This window comes from Acipenser ruthenus, chromosome 9 (assembly GCF_902713425.1).
Source record: "Acipenser ruthenus chromosome 9, fAciRut3.2 maternal haplotype, whole genome shotgun sequence".
In the NCBI taxonomy this organism is placed as follows: Eukaryota; Metazoa; Chordata; class Actinopteri; order Acipenseriformes; family Acipenseridae; genus Acipenser; species Acipenser ruthenus.
In genome coordinates, this window is record NC_081197.1 from 11,684,338 (window position 1) to 11,709,735 (window position 25,398).

At 35.9% G+C, this 25,398-nt stretch overlaps 1 protein-coding gene across 1 annotated transcript in view; it reads right to left on the reverse strand.

The window, feature by feature from the left end:
• The window catches only part of LOC117405969 (transmembrane protein 135), a 108,082-nt gene that overhangs the window by 30,000 nt on the left and 52,684 nt on the right, over positions 1 to 25,398 (reverse strand). The window contains exon 6 of the mRNA XM_034009569.3: positions 7,540 to 7,586. Within this exon, the coding sequence (XP_033865460.1) occupies positions 7,540 to 7,586 (47 nt within the window). The remainder of the gene's footprint in view (positions 1 to 7,539; positions 7,587 to 25,398) is intronic.

Below are 25,398 nucleotides of genomic sequence, written 5' to 3' on the forward strand. Positions count from 1 at the left end.
GGCAATTTTCAAAGGAATATTCTGTTTATTTATTTCCTTATTGCATATCTAAAGGTGATGAAAAAAGGTTACAACTCAAGGAAGAGAGAAATGAATCTGAATACAAAACTGCAAAAAAAAATAAAAAATAATAATAATTAAAAAAATATGAAATGTGGTTAATAAACTTAAGCCAACTAAAAATCCTAAAACTGTAAAAAAAACCCTGTAAAAACCAGAATGACACAGATGTACTCCAGTAACAGTCGTGTAACATGATATCAATATAAAAGCTAAAGTCACACTTTGGGCTAGCTGTCAGCCGCTTGCATTCTTTTACTAACCCTCTGTCACAAGATACTGGCTTGTTATACGGTGAAAATTGAATTTCACAGCCATGTGGAACAAAAATGGATCAGCAGCTTATTTATGATATACAAAACTAAGAATTCAAACCTTGTGATCTTTTGCAATAAAGCATATCATTATTAAACTTACCCTGAAACCTTATCTCCAATGAAACATGTGTCATAGCACAGTTTTGTTTTTTTTTTAAATTATTCTAACAAGGCAAGTTGTATTTCAGAAGTACTTTTTAGACTCGTATCAAAATTCCAAACATTCCTACATTTTTTTTAATCTTCAAGAGTGCTCTAATTTGGAGTTTTGATACACTTTAATAAAATACTTTGAAAGACCCCTGTGGCGGAGTGTCCCGCCCCATTATTTATTAATATTATGATTTATTTGTATATATGGCGAAAACCAATATTATTTGTTTTTGTTTTGTGTTTATTTCACAAACCTTGTGAGGATGCGTGACTGATCAGCTACTGATTATTTAACTAGCTGACAGTCACGCATCCTTATTAAACTCGTGCAGACTATGGCCGAGGGGTAATAAGATAATTACTAGCTAGTTAACTCCTCAGCCAGAATATAAAAGACCTGCAGCTTTGGCTGCACGGGGAGAACATCAGAGGAGAGACGTGAGTTTGTGAAGAGAAGTAAACAATTGCTACGGATGCTAGTTTCGCAACCAGCATACTACTTGTTACTGTTTGTTTATTTGTTTGGCCCTTGTGCCCTTTTTGTTTGGTGTTTTGTTTTGTTTAAATCTTTTGTTTTATTATTTAATAAACGCACGGAGTGCCGTTGCGCTTCAGTTTTGCCCCGCCATTCCTTGTTTTGAATCTCTGTTTCTGGTCTGACGTCACCCCTGCAAAGCCATCCTGTTCACAATCCCTCTGCACTAGCAATTGTATCACTAGTGTAGTTTCTACTGTTTAATATCTTTTTGTTGTTTGCTTGTGTTTAGCATTACAGATGAGAGGTTGCTGCTGATTCCCGGTACTTACTGTAATCACTGCATTGTATGCAGTTAAAACTCATTCCAATGGTCTGGTTGCAGTCAGACCATTATTATTATTATTATTTATTTCTTAGCAGACGCCCTTATCCAGGGCGACTTACAATCGCAAGCAAATACAAATACATTCAAGTGTTACAATACAAGTAATACAATAAGAGCAAGAAATACAATAATTAAATTAGATTAGATTAAAAAGGTAATGTGACCTACGGCAAGTAACGGGAACTATAGCACTGTATTTGAAATATTTAAAGGTCAAATTGATTGCATAGTACCATTTAGCACTCCTTTAAATAACAGTACCTGCAAATCAACAATTGATTGTTTAATTCCTAGAATTATAATTTAAAGTCCATGAGTAGCCCTATAGAAATTTAATTAAGATGATGTTTTTAAAGTATTATTTTAAAAAATGTATTTATGAGAAAGTTAAATTTAGGATCAGTAGCCTTGCAGGAGACCTCTGTAACACATGTATATCATACTTTCCCTTTTTAATTATAATTCAGAGTGGTTGATTCATCTCCAGCAGAGGATTAAAATTCTTTTTGTTTGTTTCCAGTGGCCAAATTTCCATTTAAATGGCGACCACTTAGCTCTTTCTGCATCTGCGAGTAAAGAGCCTATAAAAAAGAAAAAAGGGGAAAAAGGCAGCTAGCTTTGATCTTTGGAAGAAAGGTGAGAAGCTTGGAGAAAGAAAATCATATAGCGTCTCGGTTTTTGATAGCTCCAGCTTGCTCACACAATCACAAAAGAGGACCATAATTAAAGGAAACCAAATAGCTCTATACAAATAATCCTGTCGAGAACAAAAGACAACCCAACTGGTAGAATAACAGGGTTGGAAACCTCAAGGCACCTGCAGGGTTATGAACCAAGCCAAGATGCACATAAAAAATAAGTCAATACCGTAATTGGGTCTACATTTAGTATTCTGCATTAACATGCAAATACTGTAAAGTGTGATAACCTGCTCTCAAAAGGTCTTTTCACCACTATACATTTCTAACCATTTTGTGGAAGGCAAAGCAAATGTTAACATTAAAAAACAAAAGCACAAACCACTTTTAGTCTTGTTTCTTATTACTGGTTTTAAAATATGAACAGTTTTTGACAAAAGTAAAAGACCTTGAAAAATCTACAACCTACAGTCTTGGGGCTGAGCCAAACCAACACAGACGCACTCCCATTGTGAGGCGGGATATTCATTAACATTAACATGTACTTCAAGACCAGCTCTGTAGAAACTCAACCCTCTACCTTCAAAACGGAACACAGCAATTAAAACAGACAATAAAGCCTGGGACTTAAAACCATAGACAAATGACTCCCTGTTTCTGTTTTGATTGCTGTGTGTGTGTGTGTGTGTGTGTGTGTGTGTGTGTGTGTGTGTATGCATGCATACACACACACACACACACACAGGTTCTTTGGGCTCTGCACCTGTGAGCATTTTCTAATTGCCCCCTCCCCATTGCACAAAACACACACAAAAAAGTTGAATACAGCTGGTAGGATTTTGCTTTTATTTAACAGTGAACAAAATCAATCAATTGGTGATTAATAACAGTTTTTGTTTCATGAAATTAAAGATAAAAAGTAGAAGCAATTCAGTCCAAACACTTGGCAAAATTGAGCCCTTCTAATTTGTGTTCATGGCAAAATAATAATAATTTAAAAAAAATAAACAAATACATGAAAAGATTCAAACTACGTCAGACCTCATGCACCAAAAGAGTTACAAAGAAAGATGTCTCTTATGGATCCTCACATGCATGGTACCACCAGAAGTAAGCCAATATTCAACAGCTAGGTCCTCAAATTCAGGCACCTCAATCTTGACAAACTTTTTGCCTTAGAAGCTAATGGCTCCTGGGCCAAAAACAACTGATCGCCAAATCCAATTGCTGGGTGCAACTTCAGGTGCAAGTTGGTTGCTATTATACTCAACTGCTTAAAATACACAACAACTTGCTTAACATCTGTGCATCATTCAGTATCGGTGGATACATTCTGCAGTCAAATTATCCCCACCCCCAAAACCTGTGGAAAATAGATACTTAAAAAACAACACAATCTGTGAACAGATTAGCCACAGATTAGACTGAGAAAGGTACAAACAAGATATGCATGTAGATTATTCAAGAGCAAATCTGCATTTAAAATGTATGGTCCATACAGAAGGAGGATCGTTGAATAAAAACAAGCTGTTTTTATTCAATTGATTTGTGAAATAAGGAAAATAATTAGGCATAAAATTGAAGCAGCGGTCATAGCATGAAAAGATATGTTCATAGCATGAATAGTGTACTGTAACCACATACAGTTGTAGTCAAAAGTTTACATACCCCAATGGACATTTCTTGAAAGCAAAGAATCTTAGGAAAAATCTTTTGTAGCAAAAGTTTTGCTTTTGTGGATGAGGAAAAAAAGTTACAAGAAACAAATCTCTACAATTATTTATTTCGGCATTTTCTTTTTTTTTTTTTTTTGCAAACCTCCAAAAATGTCAATTCAAAAGTATTCATACCCTTTGATATTTGCTATGATAGTATTGTCTACAAGGTGCTAGACATTTCAATATGATAATGCAGAACCTAATTCTAGAATAGTCCAGAAAATGCTGGATTGTAGGTGAACATTCTTAGAGAGTATAAATGGGTTAGGTCAATATTGGTAATGAATTGGTTAAAGAATAAAATCAAGGTTCTGGAATGGCCTAGTCAAAGTCCCAATCCAAATCTGATTGAGAATCTTTGGTATGAGTTGAAGGCGGCTGTGCATAAGAGAAGTCCTCAGAATTTGAATGAACTGGAACAATTTTGCGATGATGAATGGTCAAACATCACTAAAGAATCATGCCAAAAGCTCATTGACAAATATTCTAAGCATTTAAAAGAGGTTATTATTGCTAAAAAGTGCCTCAACTACCTATTCATTTAATTTTCCTTGTCAGGGTATGAATACTTTTGAATTAGCATTTTTGGCGTTTTGCAAAAAAAAATGCTGAAATTAATAATTGTAGAAATCTATTTCTTGTAATTTTTTTTCCTCAATAACAAAAGCAAAACCTTTGCTAGAAAAGATTTTTCCTATCTGTTTTCAAGAAATTTCTAGAAATTATAAATTTCCACTGGGGTATGTAAACTTTTGACAACAACTATATGTATTTTCTTGAAAACAGTACAGTTTCAGGAGAAAAAAAGGCATAAAAAACAGAACTAGACTGCACTGTTGAGTTGTCAAGAGTCACATTTTCAAGGTTGGTCTTTTAATAAACCATGTTAACCCTCAGAAACAGAAGTTTATAGCTGAATAAAGCAGCAGGGAGTATCTTTACAGGCTGTCTGCCAGAACTAGCAGATGATTCATGCAGGGGTGTCGATGAATATTATGGCAGTGTCTTACATTTAGCAAAAAATGATGCAACTGTTACAAAGCCATCCCTATTGCCTCTCTCAGTACGCCAAGACATGGCCACATAGTAGGGCTGTCAGTTAAGCCTCCAAATAGCAATCGATAAATTCGGAACACAAAATTGAATCGTTCGAATAAATATCTATGTTTGTACTGGCCACATACATTTTCGCTCCATTCCTCTCCCCCCGACGTGATTATTTTAATATCATTGCAGTTAAGTAAAAGCTTGTGCACAACAATTGAATGCCAGAGGTAATTACGCCTTGGTAGCGTCAGGAGAAGAAAAAAATAAATAATAATTTGCAACAAGCCTAAAGCAAGTTTAACATATTACAGGAGTGTTACTAAAATATTTATTCCAAACAGATTACAGTACTTTGGAATGTAATCTATATAAACTAGACACGAGTTTATGAAAACATTTTTTTTTTTTTTTATTCAGTGGCAGCTGCAGCATCACGCATTGCATCTTGTTAATACTGTACCACCTAACCTTCATTATCTGTGAAACACACAAGGCGTAAATTACCACCTAAAACATAATAATAATAATAATAATAATAATAATAATAATAATAATAATAATAATAATAATAATACTAATAATAATAATAATAATAATAATTGATTTACTTACCAAAACATGCATACATCACTGATAGTTTTTTTAATTTGTTTTAACACTACTGAATATGGTTAAATATTAATTTGCCAATATTTTTATTCCACATTCTACATACTCGTAATATGTTTTTAAATCCATGTTTGTGTCACAGTTATACTTGGGTTAATTTCATTTTTTTTTTTTGTTTAAAAAATATAATACAGTATTTACTTAATCAAAATGTTGCTAAGACTCAAACGTTCTAAAGCTGACATCAAAATTATCCAAAAATAAATCCAAAAGAAGAGGATACTTGTACTAGAATCAGTAATAACCAATCAGCTAATGTCTGCAGTATCAGCTGGGACACGTTGGGGCCTATATTGCTTTGTCCAAGCATTTCTAAGACCAGTGCTTTTTTTTTTCATTATAAATGCTTGATTTCTACAACACATACTCCAGCTCCGCCATTTACAGAGGAAGTGTAAGCCAATCCCTTCAGCTACGGTACCAGCCTAACTGCTTGCACCACAAATAATTGGAGAGCTAATTCATGCACCCAGCCCATCTTGTCTTCCTCAGTTAAACCCCCCCCCCCCTCCCCCTCCCCTCCCCTCCCCTCCCCTCCCCCCAACTCTATGCCCTCTGCATTCACCAATGAACCATGACATGTATCTCAAAAGGATCCCGTCTTGTTCTGCACAATGCTGTACCAGAGAGCTTTGTTCTGTCAAGAACAAAATGGGCTGACCCAGGATGCCATTCAATCTGCAAAGGCTCAACCCAAACCTATTCCTACAAACATACTCAAAACTCAATCAGTGACCTAAAAGGTGCAACAGACAGGGTTAAGAGGTTCCACTCCAGGACCTGTATTTCTCAGGATAGGGCAGCAGCACCACAAAACGCACAAAAAAACTTTGTATCAGTGAGCCGAGGCCAAAATATACCTGCAGCACAGAAAAACATAGCGGAATTCTGAAAGCACACACTCAATTTCTATGTATTATTTACTCTCAACTGAATACGTTAACAAGGCAAGAGCGTGGGAACGCCCTCCTCTCCCTACCACTTGCAAGTTTTTCAGGATATGCATATGGTGTTATTGAACCACATAAATGCTGGATCATACTTCTATCGTATGCTGACATGTAGCCATACATGGCCTGAGATGCACAAGCATTACAGATTGATTACTTGGCTGATGGTTAGGGTAGGTTCACTTTACTACTTATCTTACCATGTTGGTATGAAAAAATGCAGTTAAAGCATTTCACACATGTCATCGTTTATAATAAACACTAATAAATGACATAGTTTTTTGTAAAACATTACAACTAGCTTAAATATCATGGGAATACAAATTTACATATTCATAATATAATGCACATTATTTTTATCATTATAATAAGTATTATGTGTTCTTAATTAATTATATGCAACCCATAGGAATAAGTACATGTATATCTAATTTTGTAAATGCATTCTCTATATAGCCTTTCTGGTTGACAATTTTAAAAGACATTTGTCTCGGTGTCTCTATGCATTTAAAAGCCAGACAATGCTTTTTTCTTGATGTATGAGTAAAAAGTTTATTTTCCAATGCAAAATCTCACAGCATTCCTGTGTGTCTTTGACAGGTTATACCAGTGTGGGCAGTTTTACTGGTCCAGTCAGCAGCTCTAGCAAATCACCTGCTTCCGTTTTGCAATACGGACATGTGGAAAATGTTGACATACAGTATGTGTATGGCTCGTCAAAAATTACTTGTACGAGCTTACAATGGCACCCCCAAATTTCTGAGCAATATGAGCATGTGACTTGCATACAGCTGCATTGTACTGTAGAAGTATGAATCCGATTTAAAGTGATTACAACCGTGCTACAGTATACTTGAAAAGCTGGATGAATTATTATCACCGGCTCCCTTCATTAAAATAAACTAAAGATCAAAACAATCTTTATGAACAACTCTGCTGAACTTGAAAGCTGTTTCCCTGTAAAAGGGCCTCTGTGAATTACAGGTCATTCAATTGCTGAATCCTTTCAGTAAGAAGAAATGTAGGGAGTATGTATGCTTGACCTATCAGGAGACTTATTCCGTGAAATATGTACTTTGTATACTGTGGTGCTTTTGTAGATTTAAGAAGGCAATTGGTCTTACCTGAAGAAAAACATGAAGAGGGAAGCTGTGAAGCAGAACAATAGGACCTGTAAAGAAAAAAGAAGATATTTGAATGGCAAAATGCGTTATATTTGTGTCTCATGGGTTTAGGTAAACTTGCTGCAAAAATTGCAAATGCCCATTATATATATATATATATATATATATATATATATATATATATATATATATATATATATATATAAAGGTAAGCGTGATACACATATCTATACTGTACATAAATATCTTCGATAGTTGTTTTCACTATATCCCATTGCTGGGGATATGCAGCTGTGGCACCCTCCATAGTAAATGGGAAAATGAAAATGTCACACATTACATTATGCTGAGTAGACCAGACTAATCCGAAATGATAAGTGTTCTATGGGTTAAAGGAAACACAAACCACATTCCCTTACGAATCACTGCTTTACAAATTCATTATACAGAAAGAGATATCATCCCTAAAAAAAGTTTGTCAGATATCTCTCAGGCTCCATGCCAAGCTGGCTACACCGAAACTATTGCAGCTGTTGAATACCACTAACACTTGAGTGCCAGAGCCTTCCAGGCACCCCTGACAGACAGGATGAAAGCAATGCCAATATGCAGGTTGTGAAACAACTAGGCAATTATTTTGATTCATGTTATAGCAATTATGTTTGATGGAAACATAATGATTAAAACTGGCAAACATCAAATATGTTTAAACAGCGGAAGCAATGTAATCTGCCATATATTCATGATAAACCACAGCACCATCTATTTTTTATTGTTTTTTTTAGTTTTGTCAACAGAATTGTATTTAATCCCTGGGATTTACATCACTAGAGAAATAACTGAATAATCAAATATAAATAATATTTACACTGATGAAGTCTACAAAGGAAGAACTTCACACAGTTTGCATATCAATGATGCGTTACACAATACATTCCTGCTGCAGAGGTTTTGGATCCTTTAAATAGCCAACAGCACCATGCAACTCCAGCTGCTGGTTTCATAAATCTTGAATGATTGTCACTAATCTTGGACTACCTAAAAGGTAGTCAAAGATTAGTGATAATCAGAGTCTGTTAAAGCAGCCATGCATGTTTTTTGACTGTTTAATACATTGTTTATTTATGTCACAGTATGAATACATGTTCCATTACATCTTATTTAAGTTATATATTTTAATTCAGCACATTTTATTTTGTTAAACCGACTGTATTGAACAGATTGAATCAAAATATCCAGAGCAGTTTGCATTCTGTAGATGTATGACATCTTATCAGTTGAGTTTAGCTTTTTCGCTGGCAAGCTAAATAAAGACTAGGTCTCTTGCTGTGTAAGGGATAAACAACGATAACTATTGAAATCGGTAACAATAATTCACCGTTTCGAGCTCTTCGGAGTTTGAGTTTGAAATCCCACTTACACAGACAAAAGTGTCTGTTGTAAGTGAAGATAGTAGCAATGACTTTTAGATGTAGAACATGGAAGGGGCATTGTGGCAGGATGGCTGGGTGGGTGACGTCACAGACCAGGAAATACAGGAACACACACAAGAACTCTGGAGGAGAGTCGCCACTGTGCTCTTTATTTATTGAAATTAAATAAATCAAAAGACTTGTACTAAAACACACAAAACAAAAGGCATGATGGCGAAAACACACACACACATATACATTATATATATATATAGTACCGTGCTGGTCCTTCTCTCCCCTTCTGAGCAGCTAATGTGATTTTATATACATGGCCATCTCCAAATTAGTAACTGCTTAATTAATTTGGAGATGGCCACATTATGCACAAATTTAAAAAGGATGGGGATTTTAACAATACATTAAAATCATAACAATACACAAATAATACAGGGGCGGGCATACTCGTCACAGGCATTATACAAATAAAATGCAAAAAAAAAAAGGGATATGAACCATGAACGGAGAGTACATTTATGGATCGTTTTGTAGAACCTAAAACAGATGAAGACCTAAATATCATTGCCAGCAGTCCGTTTTCAAGAAGTACTCAGGCAAAATGTAAGTGAGCTGTAAGCTTGTTTGAACAATGGTTAAACGAAAGACATGCAAAAGCTGAGTTTAAATCTAATATCTGTGCAATTGATGGAGATTTACTAAGTGATGATGACATTGCTGTTCCTGAACCTGTCCAGAAGATATGTGAAATAAAAATTAGAAGGGGGGTGTTTATGTGGAAATTAATTTCTAATTATGAAAACATTTTTTTTTCTTTAATGTATAATTGTATTACTTTTAGTAAACAATATGTTTGAAATGTGTAATACTAGAATTAACTTATTGTTGTAGTGATTGTTGAGTGATAAAATGGTATTCACTTTTCTGTTGAATTGTTCCAACTGTGGTTTTCTGAGGATTTACAGCACAAATCAACAATATATCTGCCCCGTACTCCCTTTCTCTTCAAAGCCACACAGCCACTTTTAGTTAGAAGATTTGTAGAATTATTAATCCAAAGATCAAAGGGTGACGTCACAGAAATGTTTTATGTAATTATTACTGCAGACGATGCTTAGGGGGGAAAAAAAAATCTTCATTGAGTATAGGTTTCTATAGATTTTTGCAGTGCTTTTTATTCAGATTAATGTTCTACTTTGAATATCTTTACACAAACAATGCATGAATCCATTAAAATATCCCCTTTGGTAGCATGTTAAATGTTCTACCTATGCTATACTTTATAAGACATATAAGGTTTTTCAAAGTCTTAGCACAGTGTTCACATAAACAGTTACTAATAACATGTTTGTTTGTTTTTAACATGTAATTTTGTGGAATAAATACAAAAAAAGGTAAGATCAAAATCTGAAGGATCATTTCTCAGGAAGGAGACGCCACACTTGCTGTGTCTAAATACCAATGTTGTCGCCTCCCTCAAATAAAAAAAATGAAAGGACAAGGGTAGTGATCAGCTTAGCAGAACAACCAAATAACTTCACGCTGTGACAGTGATTGGAAATGAAGTGGAGTCATGCAGTCAGATGTAATCTCTCACAACACTCAGGCACTTGGAAACTTTTGGCTCAGGCTATACTTTCTACTTTCTGCCTTTAAAACACAATTAGTCACACAGCCGGCCTGACAAGGTTCATGCAGAAAACTACTGCCTTGCAATCTCTTACTCCAATTTAAATTTGTTTAGAAATTAGTGAAACTAATTACTCATGTAAAAATAATGACACATCTTTACAATTAGGCTCTGTTTTTAATTTAAAAAAAAAAAAAAAAAAAACGATAGAAAAAAAAACTTGTCGTGCTACTGTAAATAGATTCCATCATACAACAGACATACAATTGGGCAGATGGAACTATCCAAGAGACCTGGAATCCATTTATGACCTTCACAACATTTAAGAATTTAACACATTGCAAATATCTCTACCACATTCCTAGTCTGGAGTTACTTTAATAAATCAAACTCCTTCCCACATCTATCTCACAGTATTTCATTACGAGTCTAAAGCTTCCCATAATACACAGACAACTCCATTCTGCCACCTACTGAAAAAGTACAACTGGACTCTTCGCTGCTTTCTAGCAAAATAATAATAAAACAATTATAAAAAACAACCCTACAAATGTAAATGCATGCCATCTTTTACTTAGAATAGGAAATGTACTCATTCTTACTCACGTCATCTAGGGTTCCCACCTCTGAATTTCAAAAAATCGGGACACCAGAGTTATTTTGTACAAAAAAAAAAAATTTTAAAAAATAAATCATATACTTTGACATTTAATGTCAGCTGCCTCGAAAAGAGAACAATCCAGGCAAAACCAGAACGAGTGGCAACCCTAATGCCATATTTTACTTAGAATAAGAATTGTACTCATTCTTAGAAATTGAAGATTTATATCAAAACAATAGCAAATATACAGCAAATATATTATTCTTTTGAAATGTGACCCAACAAATATAATCTTATCAGAGTCCCCACATTCAGATAAGACATGCTATCCCATAATTTGGCTTGTTGCAAGCATGCAAATTGTGGGTCTCTAAAGACAATTCACTCTCTAAAGCACAGAGAGTTTTGAGTTGAACTATTGTTTGCTAATGGAGTGCACAACTATCGGCTCCGGAAATTGTTCAGGATAATAGGTCTACTCTTTATTTTCTGGTGGTTTACTATAAAATTACCCAGCTCAATTTCATCCACCAAAAAATGGTGTACAGTAATATGGCTCAGTCTGAGCCCAATGCATTAAAATGTCTTAAAAAAAAATAGTAATAATAAACATTTGAACTAAGCTTTTGAAAGCATGTACTCTGTTTTTTTTAGAAGTACAATATCCAATTACAGATTATTACAGCCCATATTTGTCTTTTTATCAAAGCCAAGAAAGAGTTAGACATATTGATGGCATTTCCATCAACACACCGCCAATCGACAGAACAGTCATGAGGGGTTGAATCCTAATTTAGAATAAACACACACAAGCTTGGGACCCTGGATGAGATGCACAACACTACCTGCAGAATGCACTACAACCTGCAAACTGTCAACATCAGACAGACTTGGGCTCTGAATCTTCTCTGAGGTTCTTAGTTTAGGGGCAACCCTGCTCCTCTCTGTTTGTGCAGACAGGGTGAAGGACATACCCTGTAATCTGCTGACAGACACACATTCTCTTTGCTGTTTAAAATAACGGTTGGGCTCAGACCATCCGAATGAATCATGTCATGCCTTCTGTGAGAAGACAAAGCTGGGCAAGCGAACCACAAGATCAATTGTCTCTTAACTAGTCAAAGTCAGAAAGTGAAGGAGAGCCTGTACAGGGTAAAAATATTCGTACCAAATCAAAAGGTTATTGCATTACAGTCAAATGCAATCTGAAATGTTTATTGGAGGCTAGGAATGTATGACAAAAGTCTGGTGAAGTTTGGTGCAAAAATGCATGTTCACTGGATATAGTGGGACAGACAGAATCAGCATATAAGGGTCCCCATTTTTGAATGAGGACCCTAAAAACATTTCTGCATCTACATGCTATTCCAGGGAAGTGATGTGTTGGAATCTGAAAATAATAGACAGAATTCCCTCTAAACAGGGAACAGCTCTGTATTAAAGAGGTAATAACCAAGGCTTTAAAATCCATTTCCTAGCCTTTATCACTGCTACCCTTTTTACCGTGTTTTTGTCCTTTCTTTATACAGATATGGAATATATTAAAAGTTGCTGCTGCTTAACTGTACCTAAAAAAACAGAAGTACTTGCAAAAACAAACATGCAAAGAACCATGGGATCTTCTGAATGATATTAGTTATTACATGTAGTTCTTTGGTGGTTGTAACAGAGAACCAGTTGCTCCTAAATGGTCACAGCAAAAAATTACTGGTAAACTTCAGGAATTGCAGTTTTAGCACGGCAGCATTCAGTTAAAACGAAAAACAAACAAAACACCTGAGGTCAACTAGCTTCCTGTTTTGGAATAGGATCATAGGAGTAGGCTTACTGCAGGCCAAATACTGCACAGGTCTTGTTGCAATAGTTTCTTTTTTTCCTATTGTATACCTGCATATTTGCCAGTGAAAACTTTAAATAGCTATAATAACACAGAATGCTCATCAAGTCAAAAATTGTATTGTGTAGATGATGTAAAGCAAAGAGTCTTGGAGGTATCAGTTTACTGAGAACGTGAAAGAAACAAAAGGGCCTGTCAAGTAACAATATGAGCTACCTCTCACATTTCCCAAGACAGGAGCCACTGTAATGTACAGCTGACATAATCTGTCATCGTTCAATAGAATTAGCCATGGGGGTAATGGAGGTTCACAAAAATTAACATGTTATAGTCAGAAACTGACAGGATCCCAACATCACAACAGAAGGGCTAAAGGGTTTACATTCAGGTGCAGAGAGATCAGAATTTAAATTCAAAAGTGACAGATAAAGCAGTGGCAGGACAAGTTACAAAAAACCAGTCATTAAAATTAAAAAGTACATATCATGCCAATTTATTGAGGAAACCTCTTATCAATCGGATATGAATGGAGGCAGTGTTTTGTTTGCCAGTCAGCCTTTATTACTTGATTAATGAGAATGCATGACACTTTTTAAAAATGTTATTGTGAAGCCCTATTTAAGAGTAAGGTCCATGAAAAACAAGAACAAGTGTACTCTGCACACCTGTACTCCAGCACAAATAATACTCGCACTGAAGGGCATTCGTTTTATAAAGGCTTTGATCATGGCTTACTAAAGGGGGCTAGGGTTGTAAATTATATTCATTTACATTTGAAAAGCTTTGGCCATTCTGAATTTAATAAAGGACAGTGCGCTAATCCAGTTAAACAAGATAAGGGATTTAATATTGAAATGAATACCAAAACAAAATTAATTGGAAATGGACCTATGTCTCTCTCTTTTTTTGTGCGTGTGCAAAATCTACTAATACAACTTCAAACAGATCATGAGCTTTTCTTTATTCCTTGAAGTGTCCATTTATGTTTTGTTTCCACCTTACAGATCTGTGTGGTATTAACACAAGCGATAAGGTTTTACTAATGAATACTGAAGTATAAGAGACTCCACACACACGCCACCCAACCCAGATTTAAACAAGACAGACTCTAATTATCTGTCTGCAAACTTCCTACCCCACACCCCCCCTCCCGCCACAATATTTCTGTTTAGATAAATAACAGTATTATTTATAACAGTCTGCCTGTCACTTGTACAAAACCTTGGCCCTTCCAGTCAAGGTTCCAATCGTGTCCTTAGTTATTCAATGTACCAATTGGTACAGCAAATGCAGGAGGCTTTGAGGGCAGACATATAGAGGTTACTGTCTGGAGTCTGGTGTTGTATAAGTGTTATGCCACGAATGAGGAGGAAAGCTAAGAAACTTCTAGAGACACCACTGACCTTGTACTGAAGTTATAAAAAGACAGTCCTCGTGAAACTGATAGAACACAAGATTCCAGGCAGTAAACTACTTCTAAACACATGGTTTCAGATGAGTTTTTAAATATGCATTTGTGCATTATATATGAATTATAAAAGAACTATTGTTTATTCTCCAGCAACACAGATTTAGAATCAAAGCATATAACTAGGCAACAGACACAATGTCACAGTGCAATGTCAGTAGTACAAGTATGATTTAAATCGTGTTATTAGATATGACTACTTGGTTTGATCATCTTACCAATGTATTGAAAAGGATTTCACGCAGTCTAGTGCGGTGAATACTTTATTTGGGTATATGGTTCTGGACAGACAACTAAGTAAAAAATGGATGAAGGTTAAGGGGTATAAGGTTAAGCATGTTTTACAAATTAGACCCATGGCTAATTAGGGCTGCTCTTATTAAAGCAAGCAGGTCAGTCTAAACTGTGCTTGAGGAACTTAGCTCTTGGGGGGGGGGGGGGGCAGCAGTTTCCAGTGATTTTTTTTCTTCAGTTAAACATTTTTGTCATTCATCAGCAGACAGGAAGCTCTGAGTAACCCAGCCGTTTTGTTCACAATTACATTTAAGGCTGGTTTCCTGTGAGCACTCGAAAGGCCTCCCTGTAAACTCCACACAGGCCCACATTCCCATCTCATGGGCACTGTTAAAATAACCGTTCCAGACACGCACTTCGATGACTTTAGGCAAGCTCGCCATTGGAACTGCTCAGCTGCCAAAGATAAAGCACTAAAATAAAAAAATAAAGGGAAATGAAAATCTCTTGTTATTTTGGAATGGAACAATTGACTTCCAAAATCACAGCTTTTCACAAGACAGGTTTGCTCTGAAATGTCCTTAATTAGCTTGTGTTAGCTGATGCAATTGTGGTATTCATTTTGAATACATTTATAAATTGTAACACAGAAGTTATTAACTGTTTTAGTTTCTGCGTGAAAGTGAAATATATAATTGAATAATCACATTAAAAGAATATGCAAGGGCTCAATTTGAAATCTTTTCCATCCAATTCATTCACTTTCCTATTGCAATGTATCACATGTAAGTGGTGAAACCTGACCATTAACATGTTTCATGTTGTTTCAATGAAGAACCAGAGTAAGAAAAAAAAAAAATATTAATACTTTACACTAAAAGGTGAGTGATATATTACAGTATTATTGGGAGCTTTTCATAAATGAACATCAGTTATAATTCTGTTACAATATAATATTCAGTGGTCTTTCTTATGTCAGCAATACCAAGGATATAGACATCAATAAGTACTGGCCAAAATCCCCTTAAATTAAGGATAACTGAAGCCAAAGTGAATTGGAATTACATACACTTGGCCATGCTGCACTGCAACCTGAATCCACAATTAGGCTCCAGACACTGGGCTAACTTATGCTGGGGCTGTTGCCACAGTTGTTACTGTTTCTATGCTAAACATAGCTTCTTCTCGGCGAGCATCTATCTGGTGTCCTCTCAAATACCCCTGACCCGCCTGCCTCTGTCAACAAACCAAGGGACTGCCACAGCAGGCATACATAAAGGTTACCTTCACCCTCATTACTTCCCTGCCTGAAGCCATCCATCAACCCCTCCGGAATACCAGGCAATCACTCCCCTGCTCAGCAACTAAACACTGCAGGTAAGCAAAGTAAATAAGCTTGGATCACCCAAGCACAGATTTGTTAATAATGTGTTCCTAATAAAACACTACTAATTTATGTTGCTAATGAAAAACATATTAATGAAAACAAGTTGCAAATATCAGTCTCTCTTTTTTTTCTGGACAATACATTTGTTATGCCAGTACTCGAAATCCAAAGCTACTCTATGCATGTCAGTAAAATCTTCTTGTGACTAGAAGTCCCCATTACCTGTTTGAATGTCAACTTAAGAGATGACTATTAAATGATCCAGAAATCAGCTATCTAAATTAGTTCAGGGAAGGGGATAAACAAGGCTGGACCTCTGGGTCTTGCAGAACAGCAACTACGAGAAAGGGTCATTTTTGGAGATCTGAATCTATTTCCCACACAAGTTTTCTAATGCTTAATGCTGGTACATGGATTATTTACAGTGGTTTAAAAGGGACTAGTGTGCATTATCGGTAACAGTCCATTTTGATGTAGTGGCACACATTGTGGTCCCCCCCCCCCCCCAAAAAAAAAGTTCATCATCAATTCCTGATAGCATGTTACTGTTGCTGCTTTATTTTAGACAGATTGGACTTTAAGGGAGATTAAATAAAAATAATCTACTTCCAAATGCATGTCTTCACTGAAAGATGAATGTAGTTCAGTGACCAATCCAGCCACTACCTTTACTTATCTCTGATCAAGATCTTACAAAATATAGAAAATGCACCCCTACCTTCCAAAAAGGTTTCATGAGAACATTATTATTAAAAAAGGGTTAAATAAAACCCTGCCTGCTCATTAGACACCAAATGAGCTGCCAGTTTAATTGAAGTCAGATGTGCAGAGAAACAGGCTGATACGATCTTGTAATTCAAGTGTGCGATTAGATCCAGCTGGGCACAATTTGTTGGGGATTAAATGCTCAAAAAATGCACTGTTTACTCCGTCACTCAGCCCTATAGTAAAAACTGAAATGGTCACATGGGATGAACCCACTTTCCTTTACAATGGTCTTTGCTGATGATTGTAAAATTATTATTTTTACATGCTGTACATCCAACTATTTGTTGAGCTACCTTCATTATTTAACACAGCACATGCTAGTTTCGCTCAAAGTTTTAGCCCTGCTTGTTTCACTTTGAGCTCTGTACAGCTTAGAGATAAAATGAAACCCCTAAACACATCAAACCATTTGTTTGCTGTGTAAAGTTCCCAATCAGACATTAAGAGCTATGTACCAGGTTACTGTACAAATCCTATAACAATGAACTATAGTGTATTTTCATCATGGAAAAAAAAACAAGCTATTTTTAAGCACTGTTAATGGCATACAGTATTACTTGTTTTGTGTTTACAATGTTACCACTTTACACTGCTTTATATCTAACACTGTCTGATGAGGAGTAATCAAGTCATTAAGTAAGACATGGTAATAGAAGCCCCCTCTCTCTAAAAAGGCCAACAACTGGACAGCTGGAAGGAATTCATCATTGTTTCAGCTAACATTAGTGTATGCTTTACATTCAAGCCAAAAAAAAATCACAGGCATATAATGGCGCCCATCCTTGACCAGTCAACCTTAAGCATTAGGCAGTTTCTCTTCATCATATAACAGCCATTACAAGGCTAGACTTAACAGACATGATTGCTTTGTCAGCAGAAGTTAGAACAGCTGGAAGTGGAAAGTTTACTTCAACTTCAATCATTGAATGCTACTTTACTGTGTTAGCAATTGTGAGTAAAATGTATAAATTAAATCTGTTTTAGCATAAAACATGATTAACAAATGTAGCAGATAAATCAGGACAGTTGGTTGGGGCTAGTTCCAGCATGGGGAGTCCTGCCAGAATCTTCCAAGGCTGGGTGCTCGCCTTCAGGGTTCAATAGCTTGGCTGATTAGGTTTGGCTGATAAATAGAAGACAGTAGTTTGACAACGGAGACGGAGTTGCCTGTTGACCTTCAGAACTCCTGATCAGTAAGTGGGTGAGTCAACAGAGAGGAGATATTCAACTTGGATACAAAAACAGTGATAATGTATCAAAAAATACAATTTTTAAAAAATTGACAAAATCACTATATTTGAGATTATATAGGTCTCCCTTTTTTCAGAAATAAAAATGAGACATGAATTTCTTAAATAGGTGAATATTTCTCTCAGGGATTTGTTAAGAATGGGATAGGCCAAAAAAACAAACAAAAAAAAAACAGTAAATCGATAACACAGTCAAGATTCCTTTGTTGCATTCACATCCCTTTCGTTATAGTCTTTATGCAGACACAAAAGTGGACCCCTGTAGCCAGGATTATACACACAGGAAACACCCTCCATTCACTCACTACAGAGAAAAGGGTTATTTTGACATCCAAGGTGACAGATGGATATATTTAAGAAAACCATCTTCCGTAGAACTTAATCTCATGTGTAAAATATCCATATTGCTTGTTCAGCCTTTTTGAGCCCATTTCCTAATTACTGTCTCAAGTTTCAAGTAACAAGAAAAAAGCCCTATTAAGATACTGTAAAGCTGTGTGAGCCCCTTTCTTTGTAGCAGTCCTTTCTTTACCATATATTCATTGAATAACCTATGGGTGTGTAACCCAGGTCCTGTAAACTGCCCACCCCCATCTATTCATAAAAAGAACACAATACAGACCTGTATAGAAAACACTGTAATCTGCAGTTCATTTCCAGGTCTAGTAAACATTGCTAGCTGTGACAGTATAATGAACATTCAATGTTAGTTAAACAAATAAAATGAAAAGATTTGTACAGTAACTGCTGGTATTTCCGTAATAAAAGTGATTAATGTACTACTTCTCTGTTGCACCATTTTCAAAGTCAAAAAGGTTAAAGCGAGTGCCTCCATCCTCATCACAGGAGAATTGAATAAAACACAAATGAATACTGGTTTAATTCCTCCAATACACATAATACATATTCATTACTATAAAAGAACAGATGTTAACAGTTATAAATGTCATACAGTATGTTGTCAATACACAAGTGTCATAATATCGTGTTGTAGATTTAACACTTCCCAACAGGCAAAGACAGTTCTAGCCAGTTAAGTGTCTAAGGTCCTGTCTACACTACATAACCCATCTCGAGAACCATATAGGGCAGCAGTGTGGAGTAGTGGTTAGGGCTCTGGATTCGTGACCGGAGGGTCGTGGGTTCAATCCCAGGTGGGAGACACTGCTGCTGTACCATTGAGCAAGGTACTTTACCTAGATTGCTCCAGTAAAAACCCAACTGTATAAATGGGTAATTGTATGTAAAAAATAATGTGATATCTTGTAACAATTGTAAGTTGCCCTGGATAAGGGCGTCTGCTAAGAAATAAATAATAATAATACTCAAAAACATTTTAATTAATGCACCATCGTTGGGGAACACAGCAAAAACAGTGTTCGATCCACCAAAATCCTGTCTGCAATAATGCAATAAGTCCTCAAGACTGTCTGAAGAGGTGCCTCCTCAAGACTCACCTCTTCAGACAGCACCTGTAGAACTCCTCTTTTCCCTCTGGACACTTTATCACTCTTCCTTAATGCGCTTTTACTTGCACTTATCTGCTCCCTATTTTACTGCAGTTAATCCTCTACTTTAGAGTACTGTAATCTGCCACAAGTGTTATTCAAACTGTAGTATTTTGCATTTAATAGTATCCTGATGTAACTATCACTGACACTGTTATCTGCTCTGATATTGATTCGTATTTTGTAATATACTTGTACTTACTAGAAGTGAAGTCATTGTATTTTATCTTGCTCTTAATTGTATTAATACTTGTACTGTGATTCTTGAAATGTATTTTTTGTTTATGACTGTAAGTCACCCTGGATAAGGGTGTCTGCTAAGAAATAAATAATAATATCTTTAGAAGACATCTTTAAGTAAATGGATATTGTAATATTGGCTTAGAAGATGATGCATTTTTATAATCCATTTTTTTAAACATAGTTTAACACCAGTAAAATGTTAGTATGACTTCCAAAGTATCCTACCTTTTTAATGCACCATGTTGCGTATCAATTTGAAGCTGCTGAAGAGACCTATGCTGGCAGAATCAGTTTGAGTTTGTCAGCACAGAAAGAAAATCAGATCTCTTTAAAATAATATAAACTTTATATAAACACATTGTTATGTATAAATGTCATTTACTGGATTCGCTGTGGTTGAGAGGCAGTTTGAAATGAATTTACTGGTTGGATACTTGATGGTAACATCACCAAGACCCAGGATATAGGACATCCCGATAAATCCAGAATCCAGGCAAACCTCAAAAAAAATTATATGAGAAACATGGGTGCATTTTTGTTTGACACATTTGATCCTTTTACTTATGCCCATCATAAAACACCATTTGATTCAAATAACCTGTTTTTTAGCTTCATGTGATATACAGTTAGTCTAAATTACTTTTTAAAGAAGGTCTCCTCAAGTTTGAAACAGGAAATCTCTCTTCAAGCTGCCTAAATAGGACTTTCTGGACCTCAAGCAAGAATGACATCCTTTGTAAGTTTAAAACAAGGAAAAAAACATCCAGGGCCAGTATCACAACTCCATTTCCTTAATAAATGACCCTCTCTGGAATAAATACCCCTGGCAGTGTCTGATGGTGAAATGACAGGAAACAAATAATGATGGAAAAAAGCTACAGGTCCAGTGTTTTGCATTTTAAGACCACCCTTATGTTGCAAATAATAATAATAATAATAATAATAATAATAATAATAATAATAATAATAATAATAATAATAACAACTTCAAGTCGTGTGTAGCTCCAACATTTTCTCATGCTCCCTTGTAATCAGGCAAGTCACATTTTAGTGCCTGTCTGACAATGTATAGACGGGACACTGCGCATGAAATGTCAAAGGCCAAGGCTAAAATAAGATGCTGCATAGCTGTAGGATACAGTATCTACTGTAGTCTGGACTACAGACTCAAGAGTAGAAAATAAAGCTACTGTAATTCTGCAAGATTAAAGTTCACAAACAGGAACAGGACAGGGCCTTCATTCATATTGCTTTTGAAATGGACGACTGCAGCCTGCAACCCTAATGGCTTAGTTCAAATCAAGGCCAGAAGGCATTCCAGTCCCACCCAGCTAAGCATATTATTGTGTGGTAATATATTCTGACCCATACATTATACTATTTATATATAATAATTATATTTTCACCATCACCACCATCATTGCATCACCCTGTAGAATTCACTAATTTTGCTTCATAAAGTCGAATAAAACCTGCTGAATAATGTTACATTAACATATTGAATTAAATACTGCTTTGTAGTAAAAATTGAAAAATGGGACATCTCAAAATCTAACATGAAATGCTGTGCTGCTATTGTGGCTTCCGGTAAACTTTTGCAATATCATTCTGTAGTTTCTTTGATTACATGATGTTAAATAAAAGATCTAAATTATGTTCATATAGTTTTTTAATTATGTCTCAATCCTAGAATTTTAGGTGATGCAAAACTTTTGGCCATAGCTGTATACTGTATATACTGTATATATTACGAAGCATACTTGTATTGCTATTGACGCTATTGCTATTGTAATAATAATAATAATAATAATAATAATAATAATAATGTGATCCTCCCATTTGCTTTCCAACTGATTCAGTCCATAAGAAAATGCCCAATTTAAACAGAAAAAAGCAAGGAGGTTAGGGTTAACCCTTTCCATATGGGGACTTCTATTTCAGACAGACACGGCTGATTAGAGCACAACTTCAACCTAACAATTTGTATAAATGAAGGCAAGATGTCCTGCCCCAGGGGCTTTGATTAAAATGCCTGTACTTTGTACAGTCCGGACAATGAGGCATTAAATCAAGCATGAATATCAAGACATGTAGAAGTAAAGAAGCCAACACAGTTCACTACTTTTCTGCACGGCTCCTTGCTTACCGGGAGCCGTACTGCATGTTGAAAATATTTCACATTTACAAGATTGGAGAAGAATAAAAATGTATGTTGACAAAACCTAAACACTTATTATAAATAACGGCTTATAATTGTGGTTGCAATGGACAATTGAAAAATACACTATTTTACAAATATGATTGTTTAAGTTTCCTACAAGTTTACTTCAGTTTATTATTCAATGTTTACGTAATAGGGTCCTATATTAAGAATATGCAGCCCAGCTAAAGCCAAGAAATACAACAGCACTGTGGAACTGCTATATCTACAGCTGTGCTATTTGATTTTTAATTCAGTCCTATAAATCCTGTAAAAAATATATAATAGCGGAATGTGTTTTGCTAATCACCTGCACCTCCTTCAGAAAGCAAAGTTGTTTGTCAGTCTTTGTTTAACAAACAACCACAATGTTATCTCCTCCAAACAAGGCTTCATTAAATCAATAATTAAAAGAAGTCTTGACCTGTGAAGAACAATTCACCCTCCTTTTCATTATTATGGAGTTGTAGGACTCCATAATCTAATGTCTGATTACCAGATAAGAGGCCTTTCAATTCATTCCCCGGGTGAAACAGTGAAGATGCTTATAGGCATAACAATGGCTAATCCAAGCCTATCACAAAGGACTGGATAGTGAAGCTGCCTGGGAGAGAATGAGATGGCACAGCTCTATGCTATCTTCTACATCACCACAGATAAGTGCTGTATCTGTTTCATTACACTACGCAGTTAACTAAATGTTCAGGTGGATATCACATTTGTTACCCTCACTAAAGTTAGAGGTACACTTTACTATACAGATTCCATCCATTTCATAAGAAAGATCTACCACAGGCTCTTCCACTAACTACTACTTTAAAAGACAATCATAATACAGAATGGAGTTACTCAACAACCTAAGCACGTCAGAAACATGCACATCATGTGCAGTTCTAATACAGAGCAACTAATTAGGTGGTTCTCCAGCTATGCAAAAGTCTAAACGTATTACCAGTCAGAAAACAACAGTAACCTCCAGATATACGTAAGACTGCTAAATACAGTTTCCGAATATTGCTGATCAAAGTAGCTGATACTTGGTATCAGGTGTACAAATTGCTGCAGTTCGAGTTACTTCTGTGAGAGTCCATAACAAAACAAAAAAAGCACAGTTTGTGCACGAGAGCAAAAATAGCAGGAGAGAATCCAAAAGCTACACCCTTTCAAAAATGTATGATTCGACTGACTGAAGAACAAATGCAGAAAATGAAAGCTTAACACTGCATATTTCATCGCAAAGGATGAAATGTCATTTACAAAATTCAAAAACCATGTGCACTGCAAGTGAAAAACTGAGTTGTTTGCGGACAAAACTATTTAAACGTCAAAAGCACCAAGGAGTTTGTTCACCACTTAAAGAAAAATGTATTAACACAATTGGAAGAAGCAAGGTTTATATGTATAATGGCAGATGGGATCAACGATTGTAATATGGTAAAGGAAGACATTGTTTATGTTCGCTGCATACATGATGCTAAACCAGTGACAAAACTAGCGGGGTTAATCGATGTAGAAAGCATCGACACAAAAGGTGTGCATGAGGCCATTATCAAAGCTCTAGAAGAAATTAAATTAAATGAAGAACAACGGTTTGAGAAAATAGTGGGATTGAATATGGATGGCGCTGCTATAAACATGGGAAAAAACTGGTGTTGCAACACGAAAGGCAGAAGACATTCCTTATCTCATACGCATTCACTGCATAGCACATAATCTTGAATTGGCTATTGCAGATGCTGTTAAATCTAGCTACTTGAAAGGAGCGTACGAAGATACAGTCAAAGGCATTTTAAAACTATATCAGTATTCTCCCAAACTTCGTTGCAATTGGAGATAAGTCAGTATTTGACGCAAATGGGCACATTGAACAATACTGGCCGTGCTAAAAAAACATTGTACAGATTGATGTGCACCTTGAACACATTGCAACAGACAAGAGGCATGACAAATCACCCAAAGACAAGGGCTTTTTAAATGAGATCAGAAGTGTGCGTTTTATGAAAACTTTGCATTACTGGCTTGACATTTTGGAAATACTGACGGCAGTGTTGAAGAAGTTTCAATCTGATGACTGCTGCATAACAGAGGTCTGTCGTAAGTTGGAAGAGGCTTGCGTACTACTAGAAGGACTCCGACACCAACCTGGTCTTTATCTGCAGGCATTTTCTAGTGGATATGCTGAGAAATTTGAATTTAAGGCTGTCTGGAAATTCAAAATTATCAAGAAAGAACTGGAAGTCCTTCTGAGTGAAATCATTAGCTGCACTGGAAAAGTTTTACTACAGAAACCACGGTCAAACTTCAGTGTCTTTTACTTTGCTCTGTGGCCTATAATGAATGAAGAACCTCTTGCAACATTTGGAAATAATAAAATTTCAGACTTAATTAGACACTTTTAGCCAATTTTAAGTAATGAAGAAAAAGACTGTGCCCAAAATGAGTGGATTGCTCTAAAACTAACTGTAAATAAAATGAAGCAAAACACCTGCAGTATGCTTGCTGTATATAAATACCTGCTCAAAACCAAACCAGAGAACATTAAAAATGTTCTTCTCTTAGTTGAAATTATGCTGGCTCTATCTCCAAGTACGTCTGCATGTGAAAGAGGGTTTAGTGCAATTAACAGACTGAAAACCCCACTGTGCTCTCGCCTTTCAACGGACACCTTGAATAACCTCATGAGAATCAGCATAGATGGACCTAATCCTGCTGATTTTCAGCCAGATGCTCCTGTGAGACTCGTTTGAGACTCGTTTGAGACTCTTGGCACTAGGCACACAGCTGGACATGCAGTTAAGTCATCTGTCACTGAGGAATCCCCAGAGGCTGAAACCTGCTCACTTAAAGGTAGGGTAAAAGCTTAATTTTTTTGTTTCACACTTTGGGAGTGTACATTTTTGCATTGGGCATGTAAAATTTTCTACCCCTGCCCCTACCCATGTATTGTTAAACTCCCCAAAGTTTCACATCTAGCTCATTTTATATAAGAATGTCTGATTTATGTTTTCTGTCTGGAAACTTCCTCTAAAACTACCTTGGGAATATGATTTCCTTACAATACAACTTTCTCAAGGAAAACTGTCCTTTGCAGTCTTTGTATATTGGTTTGTGCTGGGAGGATGGATCTGATTTACAGAGCAGTTATGCTATGACAGCTACAGCTGGACTGAGCCAAGAACCAGGGTAAAATACTTAACAAACATTAACGCTGAATAACAATGCCGTTGTCAAGCAAACAAAAACACACAGTATCCGCTTTTGTCAATAACCACCGGGCCATAAATTAGATTTTTTGCATTAAGTGCA